Consider the following 11,866-nt stretch of genomic DNA (forward strand, 5'->3'; position numbering starts at 1 on the left):
TTGGTAGTCCTTTGTGCTGTAAAAGATAGTCCGTCCTGCTTTTCTTTTTCCTTTTTCTTCAAAATCATTTACATTTTTTTCCTCTTCATTATGCATTCTCTAATACTAAATATGGTTGTTCAAACTGAACGAAAAGCAAATTTTATGCTTAAGGATCTTCAAAATTGTCAAAAAAAAACACTTAAAAATCTATGTACTATTTCAGACATTTGAGATATATGTTGTACAGTAAAAATCATTTAAAGTATGTGTAATATTATAATAGGAAAAGGGTCAAAAATACCCCTCTACTTTGAAAAAAGGGTTAAAAATATCCTCCGAACTTATTTTGGGTCAAAAATACCCCTCTCATCCTTAAAGTTTTCAAACATACCCTTGTCTTGACGGAAATTATCCCCCAAAATAACCCAAAATCATTTTCTAAATTCGCTCCATCATTTAAACCCGACCCAATTAAATAATAACCCTCAAACTTCAAACTTATGGATTATTATTTAGTTGGATCGGATTTACATAATGGAGCAAGTTTAAAAAATGATTTCGGGTTACTTTGGAAGAATTTCCATCAAGAGAGGCGTATATTTGAAAACTTTAAGGATGTGAAGGATATTTTTTATCCAAAATAAATTCGGAAAATATTTTTAACCCTTTTTTCACAGTAGAGGGGTATTTTTTATCTTTTCCCTATTATAATTGCAGTACAAGCTTAAAACTGGATGACAAATTCCTTTCGCGTGGACCCTGAGTTCATTTTTCAACACTGTCATATTGCAATCTTTTGACTTTGTTCCGATTCCTGTCCCCCTCTTAAAGACTTGTGAGTTGTGAGCCATAATATGGGGCCAAAATGGTACGTAGGTAACTCTTAATAGAACTTTGCTAATAATATAAAGTAATTTCCTTTGCATAAAAGTAAGGTAGCCTTAACAACAGTTAACATGATGCAAAACAGCTTTACACCTTTTTTTCATCACTTTTATCAAGGAAAGAACCTTCGAGGAGCATAAATTCTATCACCATTTGTATCAATCAAAGCAGAAATCTTTTACCTGAAATGGGAAAAATATGGATTGAAGTGTGCCTGATTTCCGCGAGGGGACTCCGAAGAACATCAGCTTTGTGGAAGCTTCAATGGTATGCTGTTGGATGGATTGATCCAAACAACAAGTATTGTTCCAAGATTGATTCATCAGGCAACGCAAATCCTGTTTGGAAAACCAAATTCTCAATGTTGGTTGACACTTCTGAATTGAATCTCCAGGATTTGGACCTCCATGTTGAAGTTTACAGTAGAGAGCCCATTTTTCTTAGAGAAAAACTCATGGGAACAGCTACTGTGGTTTTGAAAGAATTTCTGGACAAGTACAATAAGAACTCTGAGGTTTCAAAGCCAATTGAAGAAGTTGGGAGCTTTCAATTGCGGAAAAGGAACTCGAATACACCTCATGGAATTGTTGATGTCTCTATCAGAATTTCAGAGGAAAGGGAAGAACCCAGTTCACAACCAGGTACAAACATGTGTTTGATTTATGTATTTTTTCATCTTCTATGAAACAGATAATTAAAGAAAAGACACTAGTTTATATTGATTAAGATAATACTCTGGACCAAGAACCATAACTATATGAATTTTGACTGAGACTTTTCCATTTTGATGACATTTGGTTTAAAACTAGGTGACAAGGAGGGATTTAAGCTTGCGGATAACAGCAGTGGCTTCAACGTGGCTAATGCTGCATCAACATACCCACAATCACAATCTATAACCACATCCCAAATGATGGAGAACCAACCACAACCAAATCGCCAATATGCACATCCAGTACCTTATCCTACAAGTTATTCCCATCCACCTGTGGCGGGACCGAGCTACACACACGCAGCAGGACCAGGCTATCAGCCACCGCATGCTCCACCACCACCACCACCTCCACCTGCTAATGTTGGTTATATTCCGACTTTCCTCCCAAGAACAGACAACACGCCGCCTAGTTATTTCAACATGCCACAAACCGGAACTGCAGCAGCACGAAATGCAAGACCTGGTTTTGGAATGGGAGTAGGTGCAGGGGCCTTAGCAGCCGGTGCTATGATATTTGGAGATGATTTCATGTCTGGTTTTGATTTGCCTCGTGGAGTACAGGATCCCTCTCTTACAATATCCCTTGATCCCCCTTTCTGAAGATGGAATACCATCTATTGTAAAACGATGTATGCAATGAGACAACTTAAAATTAGAATGCTTTGCACACTGCTACTATCACAAAAATCGTCTGCAAAGAAGTTTCAGTTTGTAGCTGTAAAATCTCAGGCTACATGTAAAACAACAGATTTCAGCTACTCTGGAACAAATTTATAGTAAAATTTTACAACTCTCAATATACATAATGTATTATATCACATTACAGAACTTTGTCCTAGTCTCGAGGGTGATCAAAGAAATAGATGTTTACTTAAACTATAAGCTACCACCATATTCATATATAGGATGAAATGATAGGTGTTTATAGGATTGAGTATTGTTTGCAAAGAGCTTAATGCTTTCCTTGAACTAAGGTAGGCAGTTCCTGTCTCAAACTTAATGATCTTCCAATAGATGTCAATCCTGGCCAAGTTGAACTAGATAAAGTATCGATCTCAAGTTGCTGGTTGCAGATGAGGCTCTTTTTGCACCCCAAAAACTCTTTCAAGGAATCTGTCAACAATGGATACGAATTCATCTACCTTTTCTTCATGGGGCAAGTGGCCACAATTCTTGATTATTTCAAGAAAAGATCCAGGAATGGCCCGTGAAAGTCTTTCAGAGTTCCATGGCGGAACAAGCCTATCACTATCACCAGTGACAATCAGAACTGAACCTCAATTGCAAATAAAAGAAAAAACCAGCATTAGAAAGCTTGTGCATTCAAAAACCAGCATTAGAAAGCTTGTGTATTCACTGTGTAACTGGAGTCTATTGCTTTATCATGCAACTTTACGATAATATGTTTCTTAGACCATAGTGTTATAACAAATCCAAGAATGTAGAAAGAACATGATGGCACCAAGGCTCATGTGACAAACACTTCTCCACTACCAGAGGGGAGTAGCCTCCTAGAAAAAAAATGGTGCAATCAAAGGTTATTTGGTAGTTAAGAGATGTTGGTTATGTGGCAAAATTGTTTTTCAGTACTTCATATTCACTTGAAATATTGCTTGCTTAATTATTTTGAAATCTAATGTTTCCTTTTAGTTATCAATTCAATTTGCTGCAACATAGATGATTTTCTAACCAGGACATGAGATTTCGCTCAGTCTCTTCGACAGTGGTGGTTTTGATTCAGATGCAGAATCTGTAAGCATAGCCACAGTATACTCCACCAGAGCCCTATCCCAATCTTTTAATCTGAGAGCCTGCAGATATTGGAGAATCAAGATGACAACAAGGCACAATGAAAAACCAGGTTCCATACCTTGAAAAATAAAATACAAGCCCAAAAGGGGGGAAAAAAAAACACCATCCTCAGAGGTTGGAAACAACTAGCTGTCAGGGAATCACCTTTGTATAGCCTTGCAAGACATGATCATCAACTTGCTTAGGATCATACCAAGCATTCCTAATAGCAGCTAAGCCAAACTTATCAATTATCATTCTTACCTGAAAGAAAATGGTAGTCATTTTAGTACCCATTTTAATCAAGTTTAATAGAGTGGTGATCAAGCATTTTTCTCATTTTGCATATGTTGCAAACGACTAGAATCGACAAGACTTCTTCCATCTGTTTTGATAACATAAATATATCAAAGTTATCCTCAAATGAAATGTCAGAAAGATCAAAGGAGTAATAGAGCTGCTAAGCAAAAGTAGCTGACATGTTGCTCCGTGGACTTGCCCTGCACATATACTTATCACCTTCTTGTTTGACTTCCATCTCCTTCAAGAAAATGGTAGGGAGGATTTCTCATTCAAAAAACAATTTTCAGATTTGGAAATTAATGAAGTATATAGACCTAATTTAAATTTCACAAGGCTTCACGATGTGAATTTTGAGAAAGAAAATTTAGGTTAAATAAATAGATTAGAAGATCCAAAATAGAGTACATACCAACATTATACCAATGGCAGAACGCAAGAACGCAGATAAAGCTTTCTTATATAAAGAATTTATCATGTCTCCCATCCCTGTCACCAAACGGATTATTGCTTGTCCAAGATATTGGGATAACTTTGAGAAAAAGCCGAAAACCGTGGTAAACCAATTCCCTTTAGAGTTCACTTCCAAGTCCTCGCCTTCAGTCTGGTTATTTTTTCCACTTGGATTGTCCTTAGCTCCAGGCCCTAAATTCAGGGGTGCTAGAATTGCTGGGGCGACAAGTATCAGGGCAGCAACTCGCTCAGGAGCTTCAAAATATGCTTCCACTGCTACAAGGCAACCAGCTGAGTGTCTGGTATCTCATTAGTTACCAATTAAGAACTCAACTTTGAGAATGAAGTAGGAAAGCAAAGGAAGATGGATGATAATACAATCAGAGGACAATTTGAAGTACATTTTTCTCTCATTGGGAATTATATATTTTTTTATAAGTAAAGAATATATCATCTACTTAGCTTGACCAACTAAATACACTTTCTACTGCTTGCAGTAAGTAACTAGGAATAGTATCTAAGCAGCCAATTCAAAGAGTAAGGAAGCTAATAGATTAGTTAAATGTGTGTATGTTTTGGGTTTTTTTTGTGGTGTTAGGGGTAGCTAGTGTAGACAATGACTGAAAATAATATCACTAATTTTTTATCACCTAAAAGTCCAACCAGGAGCAGGCCAGTCATTCATTTGGAAAAAACATGATATTCCTCAGATTTTATTGCTATTACTCCCTTCCTTTCATCATCCTCCTATTTTTTGGTGTAGCTGAAGGACTATTGCCTTGCCAGATGAGCAAGAGAAACTAATATATATAGAACAATAAGGATGCTATTTCACTTGATCCAGAGAGAAATCAAAAGTATACGATGAAATAGAACTTACCCCACTAGAATTGTCTTCTCAGCTGCTAAGAAGTCAATGAAGTATAGAGTGGCCAGCACAGAGAATATCATGGAGTATGGATTAAAAGGTCTGGTGTCTTCACTACCCCGAGATGAATGGTTGGCATGATTCAGCCTTGCCGTCAACCCAAAGGCTGGTCTGTCGAAGGCCAGAACTTTTGCTCCGGTGATTTGTGCCAAGGGCTTCATAGCTCGACTCCATGAATAAACAGAGGCACCAAAGCCATGTAGTAAAATCATTGGAAAATTCACTTTTTTATTAGCATAAGGAGGTTGTAAACTAGTTCCTTCTTCTGACAAGTTTGTGGCAACTGATTCCGCATCATATATCTTATGGTGTATCTGTACTCCTTTAAACTCACAAAAGCAACTATCAGGGTCTGCTAGAATAGCTGGGTCTTGTAATTCTTCCTGATCGATTCCTGCTATCTGCCTTTTCCGCTTTGGCTTTGTCCCAGGGAGTAGTTCTGGATTAGCTTAGAAAAGTAAACACATATGAGATGAAAAGAAAAGAAGAATCCCAGCTTTATCAATTTTTCTCAGCTGCTTCTAAACACCAAAAGAATCTGATTGAACTCGCATATGTTCCCTTTGGCGTTAGCAATTATTCAACTTTGCTTAGCCTCTAATAACTAACTGGACTTTTAACTATTACGTCTTTTTTTTGTTGGCTTCTCAGGAGAAATAAATTGGTAAACAAACATCCAGTTACAGCTAAATTCCCCCAAATATCTCAACAAAGATTGACACACAGCTATATTTATGGAAGAAATCCAACAGTCAAGAATAGTTAATTCAAGAATCTAACATGAATGCATGAAGTAATGCATAGTACAAACATAAACGAGTTAATGGTCAAGAACACACCCGAACTATCACTTTTTTGCGAGTTTCACACCCAAACTATCAGTTGTTTCCTTTTCCTATATGACCTATCACCATCTACTATTTAGGTGTGTTTTAATACATAGATGGCGATAGGTCGAGGAAAAAAACCAATAGTTTGGGTGTGCTTTCAAAAAAGTGATAGTTCAAGTGTGTTTTTTTACCATTATCTCAACATAAAAGAATGTTAGGATCGAGAACCCAGGTAGTCTGGAATTTAACCAAACAATGTTATAATGACAATAACAAAGACAATAGAAGTTGATAATAATGGCAAGTAAAGCAAATAAAAAAGGCACAAATTTAACGTGGTTCGGTCAGTGAGACCTAATCCACAGGAGAAGAGGAACAATTTCACTATAACACCAAGAGTACAAAATTAGAGATAAACTCTAATGAACCCAAAATATCCCAAAAGAATAACCTCACACGATCACTCCAAAGAAGAGTTCACAAAAGTGTTTCCCAACACTCACTCTCATACAAATTACTCACAATTTATAAAAGGAAGAGAAAGGAAACAAAATTGAATTCTCAAATCTTGTTGGTGTGTTAACAAATGAGAAATTAACCATCTATTTATAGAAATGGCAAACCTCTTGATGATGTCATTAATGACATCAACTACAGTAAAATTCAAACTTGTCTTGCACCATTCTTCTTCATTATGTTGTCAACAAATCCTTTATTTGACAACAATTGGATTTGGATGGTAGTTGAAAAATGTACGGCATTTTAAACATGGCTAAAAACTAAGGCCACTTACAAATTAATTGGTATCAAAGCCGGATATAACCGAGTTATTTCAGTAGCCCAAGATGATTATAACAAAGACTTACGTTGAGAAATTTGACCGAAGTGCAAACTGCGGGATGTGGTAATTAAAGATGGAAGCTATCCTAATTCAGGGTGGCCTAGATATGGCACTAGAAGGAAAGGATAAGAACTAGAAAATATGACGGATCAAGAGTTTGCCATCATAAACCAAAAAAGCAAAATCAGGTATAATTTTAAATCCCTCAAACGAGGTATTACGTGAAGTATCTACAAAAAGCATGGTGAAAGGCATGTGGGAAAAGCTAAAAACCCTGTATATGAAGAGCACAGGGATTTGTTTACCACATACAAATCTGTTGGAGGTGGAGTTGTCTTGATGGCCTGCAAAGTTATTGGTAAAGGTACAATACGGATCAGAAAGCACAACGGTGTGGTGAGAACTCTTACCAATGTTTGATATATTCCTGACTTAAAAATCCCATCTCATTGGGCACTCTAGAATCTCTTGGGTGCAAATAAACAGGTGAAGATGGACTTCTTAAAGTCTCTCTAGGTGCTCTTGTGGTCATGAAAGCACGCAGATTTGGTACGTTGGACACTTTATTGAGATCCACTGTTACAAGTGCTGCTGCAGTTTCTACATCAAATCAATCTGATTCCAACATCCCCAAATTGTGGCATATGCGTTTGGGGCATATGAGTGAGAAAGGTCTTCCCATCCTCAGCAAAAGAGGTCTTCTATGTGGACAAAGTACTGGGACTATGAATTTTTGCGAACACTGCATGTTCAGGAAGCAGAAAAGAGTCAGCTTCAAATCTCCAGCAATTCATAGGACTAAAGGTACTTTGGATTACATTCATTCAGATCTTTGGTCCTTCTGATACCCCGTCAAAAGGTGGTGCCAGGTATATGCTAACTATCATTGACGATTATTCAAGGAAAGTTATTGTTTATTTCCTGAAAAACAAAAGTGATGTTTTCTTAACTTTCAAACAATTGAAAGTTTTGATTGAGAAGCAAATAGAAAAACGGGTCAAACGGCTTAGAACAAATATGGCTTGGAGTTTTGTAATTATGAGTTCAACGAATTTTGCGAAAATGAAGGAATTACTCGACATCGCACTATGAGGATGACCCCTAAGTAAAATGGTGTTGCAGGAAGGATGAACGGAACTCTTTTAGAAAGAGCTCGTTTCATGATTTCAAATGCTAGGTTGACAAACGCCTTTTGGGCAGAGGCTATCTCTACAGCTTGTTACATTGTCAATCGTGCTCCTTCTGCAACTTTGAACTTTAAGACTCCAGAGAAAATGTGGTCAGGTACTCCTGCTAATTATTCTGATTTAAACATTTTTTATTGTCATGCGTACATGCATGTGAATGACGAAAAATCAGAGCCAAGGACTAAAAATGTATTTTCCTTGGATATGCATCTGGGCTGAAAGGATACAAACTTGGGTATCCTGATTCCAAGTCACCAAAATTTATAATTAGGAGAGGCATAACTTTTAATGAATCCTCTATGTTACATCCCAAAAAAGCATTTTCTAGTTCTTATAACAAGCATAAAGAGCAGGGTACAGATAAGCAGGTGGAGGTTGAGCTTGGCATTCCTTTCAAGCCAAGCTCATCAACTGTGGAACAAAATATAGTTGAAACTCCAGAAGTTGATCAAGATGTTGAAGCCTCAGAAGTTGAGCCAGAAGTTGAACCAAATGAATATACCATAGCCACACACAGACCAAGGAGACAAATTCAGAGACCAAGCATGTATGGAGATTATGTATCATTTGTTTCTTCAGTTGTATGGAAAACTGAAGAAGTACAACTGAAGAAATTGGAGAACCATCAAAATATAGAAGTAGTTTCTGGTGCTAATTCAGCTAAGTGGCTGATTTCAATGGATGAAGAAATTGATTCTCACCATAAGAATAGTACCTGGTCTCTTGTGAAGCCGTCATCAGGAAAGAGAATTGTTGGTTGCAAATAGGTTTTCAAGAAAAAGGATGGAATTCCAGGGGTTGAAAATGCAAGGTATAAGGCACAACTAGTTGCAAAGGGCTATATCAGGTACAAGGAGTTGATTTTAATGATATTTTCTCACCTGTTGTTAAACATAGCTCCATTCATGTCTTGCTTGCCTTAGTTGCCATGTATTTTTTGGAAGTAGGACAACTTGATGTTAAGACGGGTTTCTCACATGGCGAACTAGAGGAACAAATATACATGCATCAACCCGAAGGTTTTGAGATTGAAGGAAAAGAAGATCATGTTTGTTTGCTGAAGAAATCCTTGTACGGATTAAAGCAATCTCCAAAATAATGGTAGAAGAGGTTTGATTCCTTATGTTGGGTCATGGTTATTCGAGGAGCATGTATGATTGTGTTTACTTTCGGAAGTTAAATGATGGTTCATTTGTTTACCCAATGTTATATGTTGATGATGCTCATTGCCACTAAGGATTTGACAGAAATTCACAATTTGAAAAGTCAGCTGAAAAGTGTATTTGAAATGAAAGATTTGGGAGCAGCTAAGAAAATCCTTGGCATGGGAATCAAAAGAGATCGAGCCATCGAGGAGCCAACAGGCTATTTCTGACCCAGAAGAAGTATTTGGAGAAGGTCTTGGAGAGGTTTGACATGAAAGATGCTAAGCCAGTGAGTACTTCTCTTGCTGCTCATTTTAAGTTATCAACTGTTCAATCACCACAGTCAGAGGAAGAACAGAGGTATATGGCACATGTGCCATATTCCAGGGCAGTTGGCAATATTATGTATGCAATGGTATGTACACGTCCAGACATTTCACAAGCAGTAAGTGTGGTAAGTCGGTATATGGCTTGCCCGTGTAAAGCACATTGGCAGGATGTGAAATGGATTCTCAGATACTTGCGAGGTACTTCAAACGCATGTTTGGAGTTTGGGAGAAATACTAACACTTAGTTAGGTTTTGTAGACTCAGATTATGCAGGTGATCTCGACAAAAGAAGATCACTGACAAGCTACATATTTTGCATTGGTGGTTGCGCAATAAGGTGGAAAGCTACATTACAAAATGTAGTAGCTTTATCTGTTACCAACGCAGGAATATATGACAGTGACCGAGGCGATCAAAGAAGCCTTATGGTTGAAGGGTCTATTTGCTGAACTCAGTTTACACCAAGGTGATATTATCATTTTTTGGGATAGTCAAAGTGTCATTCACTTGACTAAAGATCAGATGAATCATGAGAGGATGAAGCATATTGTTATCAAGTATCACTTCATTCGAGAAACTATTGCGGAAGAAAGGTCTCTATTAAGAAGATCAACACCAGAGAGAGCTTGAACTTGGTTGCCATTTATATAGAATGATTTATCCCATCTGGGCTTTTGTAGAGAAGTTGGAATAAGATTATTATATCAGCAAAAAACTAGACCAAGATGAAGCTTTGTAAGTGGCCTTAGCTTTTAGCCATATTCTAAATGAGGATGTTGTTGTACATTTTTCAACCACTGTCCAAATCCAATTAGTTGTCAAACAAAGGATTTGTTGGCAGCAAATGAAGAAGAATGGTACAAGACAAGTTTGAATTTTACTCTTGTTGATGTCATTAATGACATCATCTAGAGGTTTGCCATTTCTATAAATAGATAGCTAATTCCTCATTTGTTAACACACCAACAAGATTTGAGAATTCACTCTTGTATCATTTTCTCTTCCTTTTATAAATAGTGAGTATTTTGTACGAGAGTCAATGTTGGAAAACACTTGTGTGAACTCTTCTTTGAGGTGATCGTGTGAGGTTATTCTTTTGAGATATTTTGGGTTAATTAGAGTATTATCTCTAATTTTGTACTCTCGTGTTATAGTGAAATTGCTCCCCTTGACGGAAACACATTAAATATGTGCCTTCTTTGTTTGCTTCACTTGCCATTATTATCAACGTATATTGTCTTTGTTATTGTCATTCTAACCTTGTTTGGCTAAAGTCAGCACTACCCGGGCTCTCCATCCTAACAAAGGATAAAAAAGAATGTTTCATCTTACTATATGGTAGAGCGAATTCACTGACTAGAAAGCTACATTAACTACAATCAACAGTCAGAACAGAATCAATCAACTGAATTAAAATGGTAAAGATATTATAGCTTAGCTATTTACCTGGAAATTCAGCAGGTGGGAAAGAAGCAGAAGAAGAAGCAGAAGCTACAATTGGGAAAGATTTCAAGATGGGTTTTTGCCAAATAGAAGGAAGGTTGAATTGCTTCTTATTCGTTTGAAATTGCAATTGAGGAGAGGGAAGACTAGCAGGCACCAGATGAAGTACACAAGTATTCATGTCTTGATAATGGGTGAACGATGATGCTGTAATTGAGTAATTAAACCTCCGTGATAAGTAATAAGGGACGATAGACGTGGCTGTTCGGAAGCTGCACTTTTTAGCTTATCATTTGGTATTTGCTTATAAGTTAGAATTATTAATATCTAAAAGACATTCTTAAACTATCCACTTTTTGTAAGTTTACTCGGGGTCGTTAGGTAGCTCACTAGGATTATGCGGTATTAGTTATACGGGTGTTAGTATTTTAGGTATTAGTTATGCAGGATTTAGTTATGCATAAATTATTTCTTTGCATGTTATATTAAAAGTTAATAAATATTATATATTTCTTAAAATTATAATATTTGTTTACAATTAAAATTAAAATATTATTTATTTAAAAAATATTAAAATATTATAGTAAAAATTATATAAAAAATATGGTTTAGAAAAAGAAAGTATTTAAGTGGGAATGATAAGGGAAATATTGTCATTTTAAATTTTTATTCATGTATTAGTTATTCCATCTTCTACCCGCATAAAATAATATATAGATTCCCTCATAACTTATACATGGGTTTCTAAATTGCAAACCAAACGTCGTACTAATTTTATACATGAATAACTTACTCCCTAACTAGCTACCAAACGCGGTATAAGTATGCGGAAATTAATACATGAATAAGGTGTCTCTTTACTAGCTACCAAACATGGTATAAATTAATGCAAAAATTAATACATGAATAACTAGTCTCTTGTCCAGCTACCAAACGACCCCTTATTGTTGGGGTCGAAATAATCATGGCATCATGCGGAAGCTAATAATTGCAAATATCGAACAGCGATAAATCAGACGGCATAATATTCTAATTAT

General features: G+C 36.5%; 2 protein-coding genes across 4 annotated transcripts; one reads left to right on the top strand and one right to left on the bottom strand.

The window, feature by feature from the left end:
• Positions 1-763: 763 nt before the first annotated feature.
• LOC132052953 (uncharacterized) lies at positions 764-2,450 on the top strand. The gene is made up of 2 exons (XM_059444706.1): positions 764-1,508; positions 1,677-2,450. Exons 1-2 carry the CDS (start codon positions 1,055-1,057, stop codon positions 2,180-2,182), a joined length of 960 nt encoding a protein of 319 aa, XP_059300689.1. The 5' UTR covers positions 764-1,054; the 3' UTR covers positions 2,183-2,450.
• Positions 2,314-11,124, bottom strand: LOC132052932 (uncharacterized). 3 transcript variants are annotated; one of them, XM_059444687.1, is made up of 6 exons: positions 10,833-11,120; positions 5,007-5,493; positions 4,086-4,425; positions 3,539-3,637; positions 3,273-3,393; positions 2,314-2,852 (listed from the first exon to the last, which is right to left on the bottom strand). In XM_059444687.1, exons 1-6 carry the CDS (start codon positions 11,008-11,010, stop codon positions 2,638-2,640), a joined length of 1,440 nt encoding a protein of 479 aa, XP_059300670.1. In that variant the 5' UTR covers positions 11,011-11,120; the 3' UTR covers positions 2,314-2,637. The 3 variants fall into 3 exon arrangements, with proteins under 3 accessions (XP_059300670.1, XP_059300662.1, XP_059300676.1); XM_059444679.1 differs by having other exon boundaries at positions 5,007-5,502; positions 10,833-11,118; XM_059444693.1 differs by lacking the exon at positions 2,314-2,852 and adding an exon at positions 2,914-3,093 and having other exon boundaries at positions 5,007-5,502; positions 10,833-11,124.
• Positions 11,125-11,866: the final 742 nt, after the last annotated feature.

The sequence above is a fragment of the Lycium ferocissimum genome, chromosome 1, assembly GCF_029784015.1.
Source record: "Lycium ferocissimum isolate CSIRO_LF1 chromosome 1, AGI_CSIRO_Lferr_CH_V1, whole genome shotgun sequence".
Taxonomy (NCBI): Eukaryota; Viridiplantae; Streptophyta; class Magnoliopsida; order Solanales; family Solanaceae; genus Lycium; species Lycium ferocissimum.